Source organism: Alternaria novae-zelandiae (assembly GCF_023758075.1).
Source record: "Alternaria novae-zelandiae strain BMP 2774 chromosome Unknown scaffold_22, whole genome shotgun sequence".
Classification (NCBI taxonomy): domain Eukaryota; kingdom Fungi; phylum Ascomycota; class Dothideomycetes; order Pleosporales; family Pleosporaceae; genus Alternaria; species Alternaria novae-zelandiae.
Genome location: NW_026056982.1, coordinates 233,430 through 255,923, shown reverse-complemented (window position 1 = coordinate 255,923; position 22,494 = coordinate 233,430). Strand labels below are relative to the sequence as shown.

Below are 22,494 nucleotides of genomic sequence, written 5' to 3'. Positions count from 1 at the left end.
AATATACCCCGCAGTGGGGTCAACGCGTCCCGTTGTGGTAGGTAGCTTACAGCTCCATCCGATCATACGTAACGTAACAGCGCCGTATCATCGAGCTTATCACCCACCTTGTAGTAATAGTTCGTGGATATGGGATTCGGCCTTGTCCTCGGCACGTATCTATTCGTCCCAGATAACAATTGATAGGTTGAGAGTTACTCTTTCCCCGCGTCTGCTGGCTTCATATACGTGACTTTCCCCTCTCGCGACCGGACGCGTCTGCCCTTATTGTCTGACTTGCAGATTGTTTTTTTCTGTTCCTCTCAACTCCCAAGCTTGATACACTCCAAAACTCAACATGGGCAAAGAAGGATTAAGATACGCGGCCAAGGTCTCGCTGGACAAACCGGCATCGGAGCAGGAATGCCTGCACGTACGTCAATTGCTCACAACACCCAAACTTGATCTTCAAAGATAACACCTGCAGAACCGTTGGCATCCCGAGAACCCCTCCTACGGCACGATCAAACCTGGTGAAGCCGTCAAGATTGAATGCGTAGATTGGACAGGCGGTCAAATCGGCAACAATGACTCAGCAGATGACATCCGCGACGTTGACCTGACCAAAATCCACTACTTGACTGGGCCCTTTGACATCGAAACTGCGGAGCCTGGCGATGTGCTGGTAGTTGATATCCAAGATGTACAGCCCCTAGAAGACCAGCCATGGGGTTTCACGGGTATATTCGCGAAAGAAAACGGTGGAGGGTTCCTGGATGAGCTTTACCCGGAACCGTAAGTTTGCAAGACGAATATCGCGATTCGAGGAAACAATGGAAGAAGAGAAGACATGAAGACTAACGCACGTACAGTGCAAAGGCTATTTGGGATTTCGAAGGCATTTTCTGCAGCTCCCGCCACATCCCTGGTGTGAGATTCGCAGGTCTAATTCACCCCGGCAGTAAGCAAACTTTCTACTTACCTTCTGTCCCAATCGAACACAAAACTGATCACATTATCCACATTCCCAGTCCTAGGCTGTGCTCCCTCCGCCGAAGTCCTCGAAACCTGGAACACGCGTGAAGCCGAACTCATCTCGACGCACACGCACCTGGACCGCATCGTTGCACAACCACCACAGCCCCAAAACGCCCACTCCGGCTCCGCCACAGGTTCCGTAAAGGACAAAATCGCGAAAGAAGGCGCTCGCACGATCCCAGGACGTCCAGAACATGGTGGAAACTGCGACATCAAGAACCTCTCCCGCGGCTCCAAAGTTTTCCTCCCAGTTCACGTACCCGGTGCGAAGTTCAGCGTAGGAGACCTACATTTCAGCCAAGTAAGCACTTCCCATCCACCCCCGTAAACTCTATCATGAACAGAACAACCCGAACTAACACCTCTCCCCCTCTCTTCAAGGGCGACGGCGAAATCTCCTTCTGCGGCGCCATCGAAATGGCAGGCGTCATCACCATCAAATTCAGCGTCATGAAGGGTGGCATGAAGCAGCTCGACATGAAGAGTCCCATTTACATCCCTGGTCCTGTGGAGCCGCAGTTTGGCCCCGGCAGGTATATCTACTTTGAGGGGTTTAGTGTGGATGAGAAGGGTAAACAGCATTATCTTGATGCTACGGTGGCGTATCGTCAGACTTGCTTGAGGGTGATTGAGTATTTGAGACGGTTTGGTGAGTTTACTTCTTTTCTGGGTCTGTTTGCTTTTGCGAAGCTTTTGTGGGTTGGCCTGTGTTAGCCTGCCCTGGTGAAGTTCGAGGCTCATGTCTCGTTTGGTACTTCCAGCGTTCTTGACTCCTTGGCATTGGCTTTTTTCGTTTGGAGCAGAGATTGGTTGTCGTGTTTGTAGCGATGGGGGTTGGTTTTGAGTTTCGAGACGCTTGAGGTTTTCCCGGAAATTAGTCACTGACTGAACTGCAGGCTACAGCGACTACCAGATCTATCTCCTGCTCTCGTGTGCCCCGATTCAGGGTCATATAGCTGGCATTGTCGATATCCCCAACGCCTGTACCACCATCGGACTACCGATTGACATCTTCGACTTTGACATTAGTCCCCAGCTTCCAGCGGAGAAGCGCGATCTTGGGACGTGCGCGTTTGCTGGGAAGAAGTAGATGGTGTGTTTGTGTTGGTCTATGTGTGCAGAGCGTGTAGAGGGTTTGTGGGTTAAGTCTGAGGTTAGCGCAGGGTGTCCAGACTGCTTCGTTTTGCTGTCTGATTCAGTAGAATGTCACCGTATTCGAAGCAATCTCATAAACATGATGTGTTATATTGATCATCGGTATAGGGAAGATGGGGTATCCAATCTCCTCTGCGATAGACACCGTAGGCCAATTCTGAGACTGTAAGCAGTCTGTGGTCGTCGTAGCGAATATTCATCCTAGCATCTATCTGCAAACGTGTCGCGGGTCGTCTATAGAACCTTGTCTGCCGCAGAGACTGTGTCTTTTTAGCAAGCTGCATTCGCTATTAATTAGTAGGGACTCATACCATTCAAGCCTGTGTTATCAGGCTCAACGTGCGCTGCTTTGACGGCACCGTTTTCGATGACCAAGGCATATCGCTTGGAGCGGTCACCTCCGAAGATGGATGCACCGTCGAAAGAGAGGTCAAGGGCCTTTGTGAAGCTCAGGCTGGGGTCACCGAGGAAGCGGATCTACAGAGGTCAACAGGGTGTTTTCTCATTGGAGTGCAAGGAACTCACACCGCTGGAGCCAGATGGATCAAGCATCTTGCCCCATGCTTTCATGACAAAAGGGTCGTTCACAGAGACAACAAAGACCTTACCGGCATCCTTCAGCTTGGAGGAGTTGATGTAGCCCGGGATGTGGTTCTCAGAGCACGAGGGCGAGAAGGCAGCCGGAACGCCTTTGCCATTGTCAAACACATGTTCACTCAGTCGACGCTAGGGGAAATTTACCGATAATCACACCCTTTCCGGACAACTCGTTGGCCAGGTTCACCTTGTTACCTGGCGAACCCTCGACGAGGTCAACGCTGGGCAGCTTGTCACCGACATTGACGAATGCAGGTGCTGAGGCGTGGAACAGACGTCGACCGGCGACTGGACGAACTAGGGGTAGACGGCGGACGGTAGCGAACATGGCGTGTATGCAGGTAGAGGTGCGTGTATGTGGGCGTGTGTGAAGAGAGCACGTGTGCACTTGGTGGTGGTGAGGCACTGGTGGTGGGGGTATTTCGGTCGGAAGACGGCAGGCGCGCGCACCGGCCGCGTTCCACTTGACGTGTGCACCTTGTCCCCGAAGTATGCAATATCGGAACACATGGCAGCATCGTGTCCATAAATAAGAGCTGTATATGCAGGTTAGTCTCGAGTGCAGCAGCAAATTGCGGATAATGATACTGACCCATTCGACCCACACCGGTACTAGCGCAGCCCAACTGCACGCTTGCTGCTGTATGCCGATCGTGCCTCAAGCCGGTGGTGAATCGTCAACGGCGTAATCAGTGGGGACATGGGTTGCAGAAACACGGAAACATTGGCTGGGACAGCCACGCCCAGCGTACCATGGTCGCCGAAAAAGGACTGCAGGTACTATGGCCGCGCTCGCGATGTGTGTGCGGTGTGGAAACGGGGTGCGACTCAGTCTGCCCATGGCCGTGTCCCGTGTCCTGTCATAGCAGCAACCCCCTGGCTCGTCTCCTCGGCACGTCGCCCGCTTGGCTTGCTCCTAGCGCATGCTCGACTGCATTCCTCTCGAGCCCAGTGTTAACCTGCTTTAGGCCCGTTTAGCTCCCAAGTGCCCGCGCAGAGGTGCCCATGTCTCCCTGTTTCTTACACTTGAAGGTTCCAGATCTCGTCCATCGCCCTCCGTCCGCCTGCAACACGGCGCGCCCTTTTTGGGAAATTTCGTCATCGACCATCCACCACCGATCCGCCCCCGGCCAAGCAAAAGTTTAAACCACTCCAACGCGCAACCGGAACCTTGCGCACCGTCCCCCGTAGCTCCATCGCGGTCGCCTCCAGTGGTGAAGACTGTGACTGGGTTTCAGCAGACCCTTAGGCATCCATTCGACCATCTGGGTGCCGTCGCGCATCAACACGGATCACCACCAGCGGCATCTACGCCCACGGCGCAGCCCAATTCACCATCATGGATCCCAGCCAAGCCGGTGGGGGAGGGTCCAACAACTCCAGCGACTTTGTGCGCAAGCTGTACAAGTAGGTTGACGCGCCCATGCGCGCTGTGCTTCGCGCTGAACCTCATCTAGGATGCTGGAGAACGGGAGCGACGAGAGTGTAGTACGATGGGGAAATGACGGCGACAGTTTTGTCGTCCTGGAAGTATGCGCCTCGGGCCTTCAATATCGTGGCAGACTTGCTGACCCAGGAACAGAACGAGAAATTTACAAAGCACATCCTCCCCAAGCACTTCAAACACAGCAATTTCGCCAGTTTTGTCCGCCAGCTGAACAAGTACGATTTCCACAAAGTTCGTCACAACAACGAAGAAAATGGACAATCACCTTATGGACCTGGAGTATGTGGTATTCCAAGATGCGTCTGCGGGTATCGAGGCTAACAGCCCCATAGGCCTGGGAATTCAAGCACCCCGACTTCAAGATGAACAACAAAGACGCGCTCGACAACATCCGTCGAAAGGCCCCCGCGCCGCGAAAACCCAACCAAGCCGCCGCGGAAGAGTTTGCGCCCTCGCAACAGATGGACATGGTTAGCGGACAGTTGATGGCCACGCAAGCTCAACTGCATGCGCTCGAGAGTCGCTACAGTGAACTGAGCATCCACCATTCCATGCTTTTGCAAGAGGTCATCGGGCTACAAAAGACGGTTGTTAACCACGAGCATGTCATGCAGCAGATCATGACTTTCCTACACGGCGTTGATGCGACGCAAAGGAGGAACAGCAAGCTCGTTTTCCCCAACGGCACCGACTCGCAGAACGGAAGCATGGAGCCCACCGCAGCCAACGATGACGATAACCCCGCTTCTCCATTGCAGCACGCTTCTAAACTTCTAAGCGAAACAAACGCAGATGCTATGCTGAACCCCCGAAACCTGGAGCAGATGAACGAGATCACCATGCGGATGAACGGCACTTTGACAACCCCACCACCAGATATCGCGCGAGCAACACTGCGACCGACGAGCCGCGGACCGCCATCAGCAACTTCGACCAACTCAATGCGTCTCGAAAACCTCGATAACCTCGTTTACCCTGTCGGTTCCAACCAAGGTATTGACCCCATGTACAGCGAGCACATCAACAACATTCCCTATGCTGCCCCGCCCAAAGCAGTAGAATCCAACGAACCCAGAATGCCAGAGCCAAAGAGGAAAAATGCTATTCCAGATCCAGGATGGATTCGACCGCCTCAGATTCTGCTCGTTGAGGATGACCCCACGTGCCGTCGAATTGGAAGCAAGTTCTTGTACGCTTTCCACTGCTCCATTGATAGTGCTGTAAGTCATCTACTCTCGTCGTTTGTACGCCATGCTAACTGAACCCAGCTCGATGGTCTGGAAGCTGTCAACAAGATGAACGCTGGCTCAAAGTACGACTTGGTCTTGATGGATATTATCATGCCAAACCTGGACGGTGTATCAGCATGTCACTTGATTCGACAGTTTGACACTACACCGATTGTTGCTATGACTTCTAATATCCGAAGCGACGACATCTCCATGTACTTCCAGCATGGTAAGAGAAATTTGTTCATTCTCAGTCTCTGTACTAACATCTCCAGGTATGAACGATGTTCTCCCCAAGCCTTTCACTAAGGAAGGTCTTCTACACATGCTAGAGAAGCACCTTGTTCATCTCAAAAAGCCAGTCGCTCAGGCTGACGGAACCATGGTCGCGCCCCAGCCTGTGCAAATAGCGCGTCAATTGGTGCTCAAAGAGGAAGATTCTCCAGCTAAATCTCCACAGACGGTCAGCAACTGGAACTCACCCAACCAAATGCCGGGCGTCTCTCCTGTAGGCAGCACGGTCCCGGACGATTTTGCGCAAGCAATGCGAGGTCAACCAGTCCAACACCCAGGTCCATATGGTGTGAACCCCATGCACGGGAACATGGGATACAGTACCTCACCACACATGCAAATGCAACAGCAGCAACAATCACAACTAGCGCCGGGTCATCGCCGTCAAGTCTCGGAAATATCTGGAGGCGACGATATGAACAATCCAGCGAAGCGTCAACAAATGTACCCTCCCCAAATGCCACAGCAGATGGGGTCCATGCAACCACGCCCACGTTGATAGCAGGTGCAACTATACGTTCAGGCGGTCTCGCCAATCAAGCCTCACAACGAATGTGATGCAGCCACCTCTTACAGGATGACAGGTGTTGAGCATATGTTGTACTGCTGGACAAAGGCAATCCAGCCATTTTCAGGGCCGATAGTCGTGGTCGGCTCTTGTATCTACAGGAGAAAAAGGTGCAAGAATAGGATAGCTCAGGGAGCTGTCTGTCAGGGTATTTTAGGACCTGCAAGTCTGAGGCGTTCAAGGTCATCTATCCATTGTATCAGGTCTGGGTTGGACGGTTGCTAGAAAAATACCCTACTTGCTAGATAAACAATTATATTCTTCTCTCGAATATAGGGAGGTCAAAGTAGCCAACGTCCAGGATATGTATACTACTTATTTTTCGCACATCCCTCATTGTGGGCTGTCTTGAAAAAACTGATGATTACTCATGTCTCTGGATATCAGAAATCTCTGACAGCAGCTACTGACTCTAAAGCTGTTCGTGTAGAGCTACAGGTCTCGCTTTGTATGCCAATCTTGGTCATTCCCTTCAGGTGCAAGTGTCGTCGCAATAAGCATTTCCGAGCACATGTCTGCCCTGGTGGTCCAGACCTTGATAGCCAGCCCAGAAGGCCGCGCACGAGCATGTTCGAGAATCATGCGCAGCGGCTTACCCGCAGAGCCACCCCGCTAAAGGATCTGAGACGTGACGGAGACCCGAAGATCTGGTAGGCGTGGTGGTCCCTGGTCGGGGGCTTGTGACTCAGCGGTGGTGGTCAGTTAGTGGGAGCTTTTTGGAAGTCGTAGGCCAAACCCCTCCACGTGCACCACGAATCTAGAATTCTAAGCGCCCCTCGAGCTTTTGCGCAACACATTACCCAAAAGTGAAGATGCCACCGAAAGGCAAGAAAGGCCAAGACAAGGGCAAGTCCGGCGAGGAGGAGCGCGATGAGCCGCTGCAGGCTGTGGTAGGTTGCGCAACCCAACTGGTCGCGAATTATGCTAACCTGGTAGATACTCGCGGATCCTTTCGAGACACGCTTCAGTCCCTTCACACTCGAGCACCCAAGAGTACGCATCCCCCGACTATTGCCAGCCGCCCGCTGACGCCTGCTAGTGTCTTCTGCCCCTCGCGAATACCCCGCTTATCGAGTACACGTTCGAGTTTCTCGCCAATGCCGGCGTGGAGGAGGTCTTTGTATACTGCGGCGCACACAGGGAACAGGTTGAAGACTACATCAAGGCCTCGCGATGGTCCTCCAAATCGTCACCCTTCTCGCGACTGGAGCTGATCCAGTCGACGTCGCATTCCATCGGTGATGCGATGCGAGATCTGGACAGCAGAGGCCTGCTGGTTGGCGACTTTCTCTTGGTCTACGGCGATGTGGTCAGCAATCTGCCCCTCGAGTCTGCACTCGCAGCGCATAGGGCGCGGCGGGCCAAAGACAAGAACGCTATCATGACCATGGTGCTACGCGAGGCAGGCGCGACTCACAGGACGAAAGCCCAAGGCACAAGTCCCGTCTTCGTGATTGACCCGCAGAAAGACAGATGCCTACACTTCGAACAGATGCCGAACCGAGACCAGACGCACTACCTCTCCATCGACCCCGAACTACTCTCCACCCACCAGGAGCTCGAAGTCCGCCAAGACCTGATCGACTGCGGCATTGACATCTGCACACCCGACGTGCTTGCGTTATGGAGCGACAACTTTGATTTCCAAGCGCCTCGCAAGGGCTTCCTACACAGCGTGCTCAAAGACTACGAGCTCAACGGCAAGACGTTCCACACACACATCATCTCAGATCACTACGCGGCAAGAGTACGGAATCTCCACGCATACGAATCGGTCAGTAAGGATATCGTCTCGCGATGGGCATACCCGCTGTGTCCGGACAGCAACCTCGTTCAAGGACAGTCATATCGGTTACAGAAGGGTAACACATACAAAGAGGAGGGGGTCATACTTGCGCGCGACTGTGTCATCGGGCCAAAGACAGTCATCGGTCGGGGCACCAGCATAGGCGATAAGAGCGTCATCACCAACAGCATCATCGGGAGGCATTGTCAGATCGGCCGGAACGTCAAGATTGACGGAGCGTATATTTGGGACTACGCCAGCATAGCAGACGGCAGTACGGTTACCAAGGCCATTCTCGCAAATGAGGTCTCTATAGGGCGCAGATGTACCATCGAAGCTGGTGCTCTGATCTCGTATGGGGTCAGCATCAGCGAGGGTATGACGATACGAGGAGAGCACAGAATTACAAGAGCAAAGCGGAGACGAGAACAAGGAGAGGAGGTTGTTCGTGGCGATTCAGACCCTGCGATAGTTGGCGAGAAAGGCGACGGCTTCGAATTCCACGACTCGGACGAGGATGATGAGGACGAGCTGGTGGACGGTCTGGCCACCAAGGGCTCAAGTGAGTGCATTGTCATCAGCAACTACCTACATTCGCTAACAGAGATAGTGTACACTTTCTCGAACGAGTCAATATCCACAATCAACTCGGATTCAGAAGCAGACATGATGGGCATGGAACGCCACGACAGATCTGCGACGAGTAGTTTCCTGTCTGTGGGCTCAGCCGACAGTCAACACGCGGCAAACTTCGATCACGATGCGTCTGCGAGTATCTACGATTCGCTAGTCGAAGGCCATGAATCCGCCAACATTCAACTGGAACTCACAGCCCTCCGCATGAGCACAAACGCGTCGGACCACCAAGTCAGACGCGCAGTCGTCTCCTCCTTCGTCAAGCGCGTCACCCAGCTCACCAAGTCGGGCGAAGCGATCAAGAGTGCCGTTGCGCAGGTCTTCGGGCAGCACAAGGAACTCATCGATCGCTCCATCTTCGACAAAAACGCTGAAAGCAAGACGGATCAGATCGACTTCATGCTACTGCTCCAAGCCGACCTATGCAACAAGGAGAACGGCGATGCGATCCTACTGAGCGCATCAACAAAGCTCGTCGAGTTGGACTCGATAGAAGAGGATGGCATGATACAATGGTGGGAAGACGACAAGAGCACCGAGAACGCGGACATGGAGAAGGTGAGGGAGAAGACGAAGAGCTTGATCGACTTCTTGCAGCAGGAGAGTGAGGACGAGAGCGAAGAGGAGAGTGACGAGGATTAGTGATGGCTACAACACGGTAGAGGTTCGGTATATTAGGGACACTATTGTAGCAGATATTCAAGCCCGCGAGTCTACGTGGAAAAGCAATGCTAGCATGAAGTCACGAAAGTCTATGTCGGTGGCCGGTTTCATGTGAGAGCATAGGCGACACCATTATAGAGGCACGTCTTGGCCGCTGTTGTCCGCATTGGACATTTGTGTCTGCAAAAAGCAAAGAGGATGCCTTGAGGGTACACTGCGTTTTACTATAATAGACTGGTGACAGGCAGAAAGGTGTGTTCTAAGCGCGCGGTGAAATGTGGAGAACGCGGTCAGGTTCCGGACGCCCCTGGACTGTTGCCTCCCAGAAGGCGCTAGGGCCACCCCGATGAGTGCCCGCATCGAGGACCAGCAATCGACTGCTAGACGCCATCTCTCACTTCCTGTGACTCCTTCCCTTCTGTGCTGCTGACCAATACGCTGCTGATTCCGACCACCTGTACCGCCACTCACCACACGCGCCTCAGGCCTTATCTCGTCTTTGCACGTCGCTCCTTTCGCCGCCGCCTGTCAAGCCCGCGTTCCGTCATCAGGCGGGACTCCTCCATCATCACGCCGTCCACCACCCTTCGCAAGCGGAAGGCCGACGAGGCAGACAACTACCTCAGCCCCGCCGAGGAATACCCCCATAAGAAGACCAATCACCCTGTTGTTACTCTACCAGCCACGCCCGCAACCGACGCCGGCAAGATGGACTCGGACGACGACTTCAACAGCTCCATGAGCGGCGATGACTTTGACGACCAGGACAGCGACCTGGACCTGGAAGAGGGTGCGCATCCCCCAGCTGCCACCGAAGACACGTGCTAACACTGCCTAGACTCGGACTTTGACATGGACCAAGATGACGTCGGCTTTGAATCACAAGACAAGGACATCAAGCCCACGAAGCAGGCCTTCGAGGTAGACTTCAAAGTCTTCGACCCCGCCCAGATCCAAGCACAGCAAGACAAGCAGGTCGACGAAGTCTCGAGCATCCTCGGCCAGCCACCCGAAGCCGCCGCCATCCTCCTGCGGCACCTGCGATGGAACAAGGAGCGCCTGATCGACCAATACATGGAGAAGACAGACGAGGTCCTAGAGCTAGCGGGTCTGGGCCAGGACTCTACCACCAATCCGCCGAAGATAGAGACAATACCAGGCTTCGTCTGCGACATCTGCTGCGACGATGACGCGAACCTGCGGAGTTTCGCCATGAAGTGCGGACACCGGTTTTGCTTAGATTGCTACAGGCAGTACCTCGGCACCAAGATCCAAGACGAGGGAGAGGCTGCCCGCATACGCTGTCCCGGAGAAGGCTGCACTCGCATAGTCGACTCAAAATCGCTAGACCTTCTCGTTACGGCAGATCTCCAAGACAGGTACGTGATGATCGCTCTACTTTCCTCAGCCTGCTAACAGTCGTAGATACCACACCCTCCTCACGCGAACCTACGTCGACGATAAAGAGAATCTCAAATGGTGCCCTGCGCCTGACTGCAAGTACGCCGTGGAATGCCCTGTAAAGAGCAAGGACCTTACCAAGATTGTACCGACAGTACACTGCGAGTGCGGACACGACTTCTGCTTTGGATGTACACTGAACAACCACCAGCCTGCACCTTGCGCGCTGGTGAAGAAGTGGGTCAAGAAATGCGAGGACGACTCAGAGACCGCCAACTGGATATCAGCCAACACGAAGGAATGCCCCAACTGTAACTCCACAATCGAGAAGAACGGAGGGTGCAACCACATGACGTGCAGGAAATGTCGCAATGAATTCTGCTGGATGTGCATGGGCAAGTGGTCGGAGCACGGCACGAGCTGGTACAACTGCAATCGTTTCGAAGAGAAGAGCGGATCTGAAGCGCGCGATGCGCAGGCTAAGTCCCGGCAGTCGCTCGAACGATACCTCCATTACTACAATCGCTTCGCGAACCACGAACAGTCGGCGAAGCTCGACAAAGACCTCTACCTTAAGACGGAGAAGAAGATGCAACAGCTACAAAACTCATCAGGCATGTCGTGGATTGAGGTGCAGTTCCTTGACCAGGCTTCACATGCGCTTCAACAATGCCGACAGGTGCTTAAGTGGACCTACGCCTTTGCCTACTACCTCGCCCGCAACAACCTAACGGAGATCTTCGAGGACAACCAGAAGGATCTGGAAATGGCCGTCGAGAATCTCAGCGAGATGTTCGAGAAGCCTATCGATCAGTTAAAAGACCTCAAGGTCGATATCCTTGACAAGACTTCATACTGCACCAAGCGGAGGATCATCGTCCTCAACGACACAGCGGAGAACCTGAAGCTCGGTATGTAATCCACACGCCTCCATGCACTCCTCACTGAACTACTGCTAACATCAACAGGCACATGGAAATTCAACGTAGACCTAGTCTAGAAGCCTCCTAAACCTCGATCACGACTGCCCCTACTCACGTTTACGAGTACCACAAATACTCTTGGACTGAGAACACGGGTATGGCGGTATTAAGGATCGCTGTCAGGAGGTCTGCGCACGAAGTGTAATGGGCTCACCTTATACAAGGGAAAAACTGAACACCTAGGAGCCTACGTTGCCGTTAGGCCACTAGCTTCGCAAGGTTTTATCTTAATGTAGGCTCTAGGGTGTTCAGTTTTTCCCTTAAACAGGGTGGGCTAGCAAAGAAGATGAAGTTTCACGCTGTTTTTACGTTGCATGGTCGGTTCCACTGGCGCTTGGAGAGAGGTATGGCATTGTTTGCATGGCGTTGATCAATCTGTGGTAATCAGCGGTTCAGCGGGCTAGGCTTAGCATTTTATCTTCTTTTATCTTCGACATTTCCACATACTCGACGCAGGTTCAGAGAAGATACGGAATTAGACGTTCAATTTTCAGTGTGTTTCGTGATGGAGTGTTGTTTGAAATTCTAAGGTTGTCAGTGGCTCTCGCTTTTATGGGTCCGTCCTCCCACGACCATAGGATGCCAACCAGATTATGCTATGCAAGGGAGGGCAGATATTTTCGCTACTTTTCTTCTATCCTCCATCCTCTCACATATGCACGCAAATCACAATCCAAACCTGACCTACAGACCAACCCAGACGCCGACATCATCGTCGCCGAGGTCGACATTTTCGTCGCGAGCGACGTGAGTACCTCCTGGCCCCCCTATGATCACCTAGCCAGCACTAACAGAACATTCGTATAGCTGATAATGACAACGCAAAATGCCCATAGCCAGTTCCTGGAACTTCCGGCCGAACTGCGACTGATGATATACTCCTACGCTCTCACCAACTCAGTACCGGTACTGGCTACTGTCATCAGCATCAACACTGACGACGGCTCTTTTCAAGTTCCCAAACTCTACGCACAAGGGGAGTATCACACGCGGTACACTCTAGAGACCCCCCAAATTCCAAAAGCCGAGTTCAACCAGCTCCGATACGTCTGTCGACTTTTGTGTCAAGAGACGAGGGGCTTGAGCCTGCGGTACAACGAATTGGTTTTCATGAAAGAGCCAGGAACGACAACACCGGCACAAGCAATATGCGCGAGGTTTTTAGAGGCCATTCCTGCCAGTGCACAAGCGAGAATCCGACAGATTACGGTCATCGCGGACACAGTGACGCCCAGGCCGTTGGAACACGCTTCGATCACTAGGGATTGTTGGTACGATATCGGGCAGCTGCTCACGGGCGGCAAATACCCCATCATACACTCATTCTGTCGCGCCAACCCAACTGCGAAAGTCGTGCTCCGCTATGACACTAGGCGTATAAACAAGTTCAGACACGAAAAACCCCTTATGGTAGGCACCAGATACGCGCTGCTTCACGCTAGCCTACGCTTCTTCTTGCGTGGCTCTTCGGCTGTTGAGGCAGGGTTGCTCGAGGCAATGACAGGGGGTTCAAGTCATCCTCAACATCACTATCCCTACGGGTTGTGGAGAAAGATACATATTGCCGAGTGGGTAATCGCTACATGTATGATACCAGCGATAAAAACGACTCCGGATGCTGAGAAGATCTTCAAAGGGGCGCTGTTGGACAATTTCAGAGTCACGATTTCTAGATGGTATCGTGTGCCGAGTCCGCTGTGGGTGATGAAGGATAAGTGGTATGCGGCTGCGAGGCGGGAGTTTGAGGAGGGGTGTTAGACGCGTTGGAGAAGTGGAAATGGATGAAGAAGGGTCATATGGTGCACGATATTAGCTACGGGCAAGACATAGCTTCATTTCCACCCCAAACTCTCCAAAAACCAGACCACCGATATGAAAAGTCCATCATCATCTTCCATAACCCTCATCTCAGCGCCTTCCTCAATTTCCTCATTTCATCACCCCTACCACTCATTATCCTCACCAAACCAATACCCTCCAGGCATGTTCACACCCCATCCGGGTTGGCCGAACGAATACGGATCACCCAAGCTAGCATGCATACGCGGTCCGCGGTTGGAGTTAACGCGCGGTCTCCTCCGTAGTTCCGTTGAGTAAGAAGGGCTAACGCTGCGGTAGTCGTCTGAGCGGTATCCGCGACGTGGCTCCTCGTGGCGATTGCGTGGTGGGGAGACGCCGCGCCTGTATGCGTAGGGGTTGTGTTGGGCCCATTCTTCAGGGGTAAAGCGGGGGTACATGGTTGGTTTTGATAGAGATTTGAGCTTGGGTAGATTTACTGGGTGGTGGTGCTTTGGTGTTTTGTATCGTGGAAAGTAGCTAAGAGATGTAGTGGAGAATGAGTTGGCTTTGTTGATGTGGTAAAGGTGCAGGGTAGCTCTGTGCTTTTATACGTGGGCTACATGATGAATGCATGAAAGTCTATGACCGAAGTATGAAGTGTTGCGACAAAATCGGGTAAGTTAGGGGATCTTAGGATAGTGATGCGCTGGCTCGGAGTGATGGTTGTGATATTTCTGAGGCGCGGTAAACATTTGAGACATTCAATGCAAACTTACTCTGGACGAACAACTATTGAAAGATACCGTGGTTGATGTGCATAGGAAATAGCCGTAACCGACGGTCAGAAAGCCAAGATGTTGCTGCAGGTGGAATCCTTGAAATGTCTCGACCGCCTTCGATACGCTTTTTGTAAGTGTGAGACATATCGACCGCAAGACCACTATCGAAGGGCGGTGGCGATATAAATGCTACAGTATGTGCGCCTATGATCAGACTAGCCGTCCGAGGTCCTCGCTATGCCCAGGTGTGGTCCATTGCGGAAAGTGCCCACCGTTGTTACTACGAAAAAACTCGATATCTATAGAGTTTCCGTGAACCTTTAATAGCTATCACTACGTAGTCGTCTTGCACAGGCTTGATCTGACATTATTTGACATTGTATTGCCCGAACATGAAGATTGTTCTTTCTTAGAGTCCCGAGTCTAGCCAGACTCCTAAATCAAGCCCGTATGACCTAAGTTTCGGAATGGTATCAATTAACTCACTCAGAGTAAACTGATCGTATGATGGGCGTGTCATGTATAGAGCGGTCTGGGTTGAAATGGTGATGATCAGGAATAACCAAATGAATAGGACGATGCGACAACCCCTAGTTGACCCAATGTGTAGAGCGAGAATCAACTCCAACGGTAAAGGGATAAGGAAGATGCCATTTCGTGGCAGAGATATGGCACTGAATAGCGTCGCCTGGATACAGGCAACCATGGCAATGATTGAAAGCTTGTGGCTCTCAACCCATGTCCTGATATCCCATTGTCGATTTTTCTTGTTTTGGAGGACGAGTGGCGCAGAGTAGGAGATGGATCCTCCACGCAAGTCTTTCTCGATGCGTCGACGCAGCTTAGCTTCGGTAACCGTAAGGACTTCATCACCTTCCTCGCTTACGAGTCCAGTCGTTTGTTCTCGCATGGTAGATGCAAGTTCTAATACAGCCTTGTATTCTCCTGCAACGTTTTCTTTCTCTCGCCCTCGTTTTTGCATGACCATATAGGCTCTGAGCCACATGATGTAGAGCCCTGAAGTCCAGACTATCATGAGGATTACCATGATGAATAATTGAACATAAGAAAACCCCCACTTATAGTCCTGCACGAGTTAGTCGGAAGAAGGGGGCTTCGCGTAAGATGACTTACCGATACAGCTTGACACATTCCATTGTTCCGCATGTAGTCATAATGGTACGTTCTGTTGTTATATGCCCATAACAGTGACGACTTATTGGAAGTTACACTGAATGCTTGCTCTGTATGATAGACACCACTGCCTTCTTGCAGAGATGGAGCTGAGATGTTCAGGACAGGAGGTGGTAGATTGATGCCCGCGAAAGTCGAGTTCGTAAGATTTTCGCCGTTCAGACCGTAGTCTGCAGTATCTTCTCGTATATCAGCAACATACGTGCTCCTTTAGGTAGCTTAGCTTACACCTAGACACATTGTACAGCAAATCGCAGACTCCAGGAGTACTGCTGTCAATCCCGGTAGCTCCGTAGCAGAAGTTAAAGTTCGAGCTGATTGTCTCAGTTGAAGAAATCACTGGCTGATGACCAGGAAAATCTACTCGAGCCCAGTCAGATTCCGAAAGCTCCTCAATATCATGATTTCATTACCTATGTTTCGGGCAGTGCTTGAGGTGACACCATGGTCGCCATCCAGCTGCACACGCCAACCGTCATGTATAACGAAGTAGGCGAAGGCGAAGGAGCTGAAGCGAATGTAATCGCCTTCGGTGGTGTTAACAAATGCTTCAACGTTCGCGCTGTAACCAGTCATTGCACTGGCGAGGGTCGGATACATGAATGTCAATACCATGGTATACACCATGAAGACCATGGCTATCCTGGAATGCAAGCCGTGACGTGTCACAAAATCTCGAATCGTATAGATGATAGCAAGGAAAAAGCCGCCGCTTGGTAAGAAGATTGTCCGATATGTTCCGAACGTAACTGGTGTAAGTTCCATGGATGTCGTCACGTATTTGGCGAAGACGCGCCACGATATATACGCGATGAGCGCCTGACCACCACGTCCTAGTAGCTTGAGGGTAGTTAGCTCTCACGTTTTTGGACCATACACTTAGCTGCCTGGCCTGGGGTATGGCGGCACTCACGATATCCCAGCTGATGTCTATAGCCTTCACTTGTGTGAAAGTCATATGACCCCATCCCAAATTAATCTGAAAAAAGCTCGAGCTGCTCAGATATCGAAAATGTGATGGATCCACTGTGAAGGCACCATCGGGCAAACAAGCGTCTAGTTCAACGGGGGCCTTGGAAGTGAGATATGACAACCATGCCAAACAAAGTAACAACGTGACCATTCCAACTACGAAAAGTAGCCACGGTCCAAGCCAGCGCCATTGTTTACGAATGTCTCCAGCTGCTTGCCGATGACTTTCGCAGCAGGTCGTCCAAAAGCGTGATATTCCTATGCAGAGCGTGGACCCGATGTTTGAGGGGTTTAGTACCATTGTAGAAGCGGAAAGATGAGTACTCGCCTTTCGCGAAAAAGTATGTGCAGGATTGTGCATCCGATGTAGGTGTAAGACTGTCAACAGCACTGGGAACCAGGGCCTTGATAAAGTCATAGATAAAACAAGACCGCGCGTTTCTTCATGCACATCATCTGTAGGCAGACTGGGCGTAGTGCTTAGACGTCCTTCTGCTGACTGCAGCACCGCCTTGTTGGTCGCACTGGGGCCCATTGCCCAACGTTTTCGGTCAGACAACGGTCTACGCAAGTCTTGTGCATCGGCAGATTACGATCCTTAGGGACAGGATATCGCTTGCGCTTTTGTGTCCGATTCTATCCATCGCGGCGGCGGCGGTAGTGGTGGTGATGATGGTTGTTATCGGAGTGGTGAGCTGTGCATCGCGTGCAGCACAGATGTTGGTTGAGGGGCTGTGGGCTGTGGGCTGTGGCACTCCGCCACCACATGTGCAGATGGCATACAGCCTTACCGGCTCATTTATTGAACGTGCACGCATAGCAGTGTGTCTATATTGCTGTGAACACTGGTGACCTCCCGACGCACATGTGCAGTTGAACGCGACTTTGAGGCACTGGAGGGAGGTAACAGTGGGATGACGCTGTCGCGCCAACGCTAACATCCTCAAATCGGCCCGCGGGCCCTTCAGGGGCGAAGTCACCACGAACGCCATGGCGAAGGACTCAATACATAATCATTAATTACATCTCGAACAACTCCAAAGGCGACTGGTAGTGAGTACCTAAATACAGTCTGACAACTTTGTTGATGCGCGACAGACGTGCCTTTCGCTTCCAACCACCATCGCTCATCAAACAAAGGTCATCTCTGGCTTATGTCTCGCCACCTCTGCCTTCCGGATGTTGTGGTAGTCCATATCCCCAAGATCAGAGGTTGTGTTTACTGACACCAGCGGATCATCTTGCGATGCAGGTGGACTTTGCCTCTTACCACCCCAGATGAAAGTCCTGACGGTATTCAATGTTCCTCCTAGCGGTCTCTGGGTGGCGATCCTCGGCGCGCTTGGATCCTCGTGCTTGCCCTGGAGCGCGTCGCTTCGCTGGGGACTCCGCCCGCTGCTTCTTGAGGATCTGGAGAGCCTTAGCACCGACAGTATACGGTGCCCAAATCGCTGGAATACACTATCCTGCTTTCGTCGGTCGTCATCGACAGGGTTGGTGATGAAGACTCCGCGGATAACAATGACGGACGCCATTATGAGCGCGACGCAGGATTCGACCATGAACCAATACGCAGCCCACACCGGTGCAGTTCCGAATGCCGCCGCTGTTGTTTCGGTCAACGAGCCAACCACCCGTATCAATGCGCAAACAACCATTACTGCCGAGAGACCCAACAAGGCCACGATCGATAGTTTCCGAGAAAATGACATCATCGACTGGTTTACGACGACAATGGGAACAGTAACAACTAGAAATAATGAGCCTTTGAACCGGGGTAATGGAGTTTCAAGCTGTGTGACTTACTGAGAATATCGCCTATGATGTCAAGGATGCCAACGATCACGTTACCCGCGACACTTCTCTTATGCATCTGGGCATCGCCGCATTTAGCTGTACAAGCTCAGTACTTCGGGTCTTAATAATGGACAAAACATTGACTGACCTGCGTCTGCACCAAAGTGTGCACATATGACGACAAAGTTGACTACGGCATAGATCCAAGCAATGACAAGAAAGCCAACGGTGATCCAGAAAAACCGTATGACTTTGATGGATAATGCAGTGGTTAGCCCATAGAAGAAGTACATGAAAGCAAATTTGACTAGATAAATGGAATTCCATCCGAAGATGGAGAATATGAACGCCCACTTGGGGATGTCCAAGATCGCAGGAATGTCCTCTCGGAATGGGATTGTCTTCCTTTGGTTTATGGCCTCGACGAGATAGAAAGGATTAAGAGCCTTGTGGACGCAGGCGAACGCTACTGTTAAGCACAGCGACGACACCAAGACGAGTCCATCGTCCCATCGTATTTTTCGGCCTCCAAAGATGCGAATCGCGAAGCGCACGAATACAGAAAGAATGGCAAGTCCAAAAAGGAGTCCAGTTGAGATCTGAGGTATTCGTCAGTATTGGAAATATCGGCCAGTACAGGGAGTGCATACCACGAATGGCGCCTTGTCAATTCTACCAGCATGTTCGATGGCGTACTGTCTGCCAGGCACGTATTGCGCGGGTGGCAGTTTCGATGGATCAATCGACATGACTGGAGAGATACTTTGGTAGGATGAGATCTCGGTGAGAAGACTGGACGATATAGCTACAGAACTTCAGGCGGGCCGTCGAGACATAATAAGCACATCGCAAGACGTGGGATCACAGGCGACTGCATAGAGGCTTGGGGCTGAGAAAACTTGGAAATAGTAATTGCATTCAGAACAGATAATTGCCTGCTCATCTCTTGCGCTAATCATTGGAGTCGCGGCTTCGTGTGCTGGATGATGGTGACAGCCCGGAGCTGTTGCGTGTGGGGGCTATGACCGGTCGGCGTCGGGTAATGAAGCACGAATCACAACATCCCCAAGAAACCGACGGCGCGGTAGCATGCTATTACACGGCATGGGTAAAATCATTTCAGCTGTCGGGGTGCATGGCATTGTAGTACAAGACTGCGGTGTTTGTGCTATAGATAGTGCTGACATGCATGATGCCCAAATAGGGCTAGCGCCCTACCCGTGCCGCCCCCAAGGCTACTTCCTCGTGCGCCTTGCACCTTCGGCGGCATTTCAACATCAACACTCGCGAAATCGAGCTCATCTACTCGTGCTTTTGTGCCGCCTTCGGCAATCTTTGTTGCACGAAACGTGAGTAAGCATGACGCGGGTCAGCATGCCAGCCGTTATGGCTGTTGCCGCCGGAGCCTTGGTCATGTTTGTAGCCAGCTTAATGGCTAATCGGCAACACATCAAGAGGCTACAAAAGTCAGGTGCAGTAAGTCGACTCTTCGATATACCGCGGACGTACTTCTAATAATAGCCAGCCTATGCCAAAATACCATCCTCTGTTCGGTCATCTCATCGTGTTGAAAGCAACCATTCAGGACTTGCCTCGCAACACTGTAATGCATGTGGTAGTACGGCGGATATCAGAGTCATTCCCCGGCGGCGTCTTCTATCTCAACCTATGGCCTTTCAACGCTCCTCTCATGGTGGTCGCAAACCCGTATGTTGCATCGCAAGTAGAAGCTGCTTTCCTCAACAAGCCACCCAACATAAATGCTACCTTGGAGGTCATCAATGGCGGTCCGTCTCTACTGACAATGGAGGGAAGCACGTGGAAGAAATGGCGAGCGCTCTTTAATCCAGGATTTGCTGCTGGCTACATCACAGGACTTTCACCTGCGATCGCCGAGGAAGTCTCAACTTTCTGCAAACTTCTCCAAGAACGCGCAAAGAAAAACGAAGTCTTTCCTTTGGAAGAGTATACTCTTCGGCTAACATTCGACATTATTGCACGTGTTACCCTGTAAGTTCACCATTCAGTACGCTTGCAACATTGGGCAACTGCTGAACATCGGACACAGTGGCTCACGCCTATACTACCAAACCCAAGGAAGCGCGCTCGCAGATTGTCTCCGAAGACAAGTCTACTGGACATCGTTCGGCACAACATTCAACCCGTTCCGTCGCTATCTCAGTCCTCGCCCGTTTGTTCAAAAGTACAACAATTACCGTATGAACCGATACCTCGATGAGGAAATCGACAAGCGCTTTGAAGAGCTGGCCAGCTCCCGCAAAGACTCGTCTGGTGTTTCCCGCAAACAGTCGAGATCTATCATTGCGTTGGCCATGGACAAGTATCTCGAAGATGTAGAAGACAAAGATGAGATATCAGAATCGGTCTTCAAGCAGCTCGCGAAACCTCAACTTCGGTTGTTCCTTTACGCTGGTCATGACACTACGAGTAGCACACTATTGTACAGCTACATACTCCTCTCGCGTCACCAAGAGGCCTTATCTAAAGTCCGTGCAGAACATGACAAAGTATTCGGGTCAGACTTCTCGCTCGACACCATCACTCGGACTATTGCGGACGACCCCTCACTACTGAACCAGCTACCTTATACCTTGGCCGTCATCAAAGAGGTTCTACGCATCTTCCCTCCTGCCGGCAGCATGCGCGATGGCCGTCCAGATGTCTTCCTATCAGATGAGCAGGGCCAACAATACCCAACAGAAGGCTGTAATATCTGGACCCTCACCTTAGCTTTGCACCATAACCCCGAAGTATTTGTGCAGCCAGAAGACTTCATTCCTGATCGCTGGCTAGTCGATCCTGAAGACCCGTTGTACCCGAAGAAAGCTTCGTGGAGAGCTTTTGAGTGGGGTCCCCGTGCATGCATCGGGCAGACACTTGCGCAGTTGGAACTCAAGATCGCATTAGTCATGACTGTGAGGATGTTCGATATCACTCCGGCGTATGAGGAATGGGACAGATTGCATCCGAGGAAGGGTATCAAGACTGTTGATGGAAACCGAGCGTATCAGGCTGAGATGGGGGGTGGTGGAGCTCATCCGGTGGATGGGTTGCCAGTCAGGGTCACGTTACGAGCGTGAGTGAAGTACATGAGAACGTGAAGAAGGAAGACTGTCGTCCGTGAAAAGTTACATGTTGGCTAGATACTAGGAGTCGCTGCACCGAAAAGATGCATGCTGCATTCTATAATTACTCAATACAGGGTACAGATGTTCACGGCTGGCTTCGGCCAGCGTCTGGATTTCGTACCCTCAGATTGGAATCTTCACCTTCACTTTCACTCTCGAAACCGTCCTAGTCTAACGTCTGTGCTCTGCTCTCGCTAGGGTTTTCTCTTGCACATATTTCTGCCAGCATAGCGACACACAGTCGACTGAATATCGATTCGCACTCAACCACAACACTATGGACAACGCCTGCGACGAGCTTCTGGCTCGTACAAAAGCGTGAGTAGATTCTCATCGGTAAAGGCTTCGTTTTGCTAATATGCGCTCTCAGTCTACTCTCATCAGGCGATTACTCGGATCTGATCATCACCTGCGGTTCAGATGTTTACAACGTGCACAAAGCCGTTGTATGCCCTCAGTCGTCGTTCTTCAAAAAGGCTGTGAGGTTCGCTGTAGGCAAGGTACGTCCGGCCAGAAGCATATACAGAGACGTTCATCTCCTAACTAGCTTTTATGCAGGAAGCTGCAGAGGGGAAAGTCGACTTACCCGAGGACGATCCGCACGCAGTGAAACTTCTCGTCCAGTACTTCTACGAATGCGAATATACCCCAGAGCTGAACGAGTTGATTCGAACTTTTGAGTCTGCCAATTTGCCTATCGCGGATCGACAACGTGGCTACCACTACCTGTTTCCTCATACTTGTGCGCCTGGTTGCCCAAATCCTCATCATCTTGTGTGTCAGCACCATTCTTGCGTGAGCGGGACTTGTAAGGAAACATGCGTCAACTTCATTTGCAAGCAATGCATCACGGCTCAACTATCCGAAGGCGACGCAGCCCAACTTCTTCTGCACGCGATGATGTATGAGGTGGCGGACAAGTACGATACTCCTGGATTGTCAGTGCTTGCGAAGGAGAAGTTCGCCCGCTCGTGTGAAGCTTTTTGGGATACCGAAGGATTCGTCACGGCCGCTGAGCATGCCCTTACTACAACTCCAGACAGTAACA

The 22,494-nt window shown here is 51.8% G+C and overlaps 7 protein-coding genes across 7 annotated transcripts; 5 read left to right on the top strand and 2 right to left on the bottom strand.

Annotated features, from left to right (window-relative positions):
- Nucleotides 1-337: 337 nt before the first annotated feature.
- Nucleotides 338-2,107, top strand: J4E88_009062 (uncharacterized protein; the record flags this gene model as incomplete). Its single annotated transcript, XM_049402667.1, has 6 exons — nt 338-412; nt 467-774; nt 852-940; nt 1,011-1,318; nt 1,399-1,666; nt 1,914-2,107. The coding sequence occupies 6 exons, from the start codon at nt 338-340 to the stop codon at nt 2,105-2,107; spliced, it is 1,242 nt and encodes a 413-aa protein (XP_049251522.1).
- A 299-nt stretch (nt 2,108-2,406) lies between these two features.
- On the bottom strand, nt 2,407-3,097 carry J4E88_009061 (uncharacterized protein; the record flags this gene model as incomplete). Its single annotated transcript, XM_049402666.1, has 4 exons — nt 2,407-2,432; nt 2,484-2,649; nt 2,698-2,861; nt 2,914-3,097. 4 exons carry the CDS (start codon nt 3,095-3,097, stop codon nt 2,407-2,409), a joined length of 540 nt encoding a protein of 179 aa, XP_049251521.1.
- A 1,011-nt stretch (nt 3,098-4,108) lies between these two features.
- On the top strand, nt 4,109-6,238 carry J4E88_009060 (uncharacterized protein; the record flags this gene model as incomplete). Its single annotated transcript, XM_049402665.1, has 6 exons — nt 4,109-4,176; nt 4,227-4,299; nt 4,352-4,495; nt 4,549-5,436; nt 5,485-5,674; nt 5,721-6,238. The coding sequence occupies 6 exons, from the start codon at nt 4,109-4,111 to the stop codon at nt 6,236-6,238; spliced, it is 1,881 nt and encodes a 626-aa protein (XP_049251520.1).
- Nucleotides 6,239-7,119: 881 nt separating this feature from the next.
- J4E88_009059 (uncharacterized protein) lies at nt 7,120-9,371 on the top strand (the record flags this gene model as incomplete). The annotated part of the gene is made up of 4 exons (XM_049402664.1): nt 7,120-7,197; nt 7,244-7,300; nt 7,347-8,655; nt 8,704-9,371. 4 exons carry the CDS (start codon nt 7,120-7,122, stop codon nt 9,369-9,371), a joined length of 2,112 nt encoding a protein of 703 aa, XP_049251519.1.
- A 94-nt stretch (nt 9,372-9,465) lies between these two features.
- On the top strand, nt 9,466-11,793 carry J4E88_009058 (uncharacterized protein; the record flags this gene model as incomplete). Its single annotated transcript, XM_049402663.1, has 5 exons — nt 9,466-9,503; nt 9,878-10,182; nt 10,231-10,771; nt 10,818-11,704; nt 11,762-11,793. The coding sequence occupies 5 exons, from the start codon at nt 9,466-9,468 to the stop codon at nt 11,791-11,793; spliced, it is 1,803 nt and encodes a 600-aa protein (XP_049251518.1).
- A 5,837-nt stretch (nt 11,794-17,630) lies between these two features.
- J4E88_009057 (uncharacterized protein) lies at nt 17,631-19,046 on the bottom strand (the record flags this gene model as incomplete). Its single annotated transcript, XM_049402662.1, has 3 exons — nt 17,631-18,106; nt 18,446-18,896; nt 18,948-19,046. 3 exons carry the CDS (start codon nt 19,044-19,046, stop codon nt 17,631-17,633), a joined length of 1,026 nt encoding a protein of 341 aa, XP_049251517.1.
- A 610-nt stretch (nt 19,047-19,656) lies between these two features.
- J4E88_009056 (uncharacterized protein) lies at nt 19,657-21,398 on the top strand (the record flags this gene model as incomplete). The annotated part of the gene is made up of 3 exons (XM_049402661.1): nt 19,657-19,773; nt 19,823-20,307; nt 20,366-21,398. 3 exons carry the CDS (start codon nt 19,657-19,659, stop codon nt 21,396-21,398), a joined length of 1,635 nt encoding a protein of 544 aa, XP_049251516.1.
- Between the last annotated feature and the right edge of the window lie 1,096 nt (nt 21,399-22,494).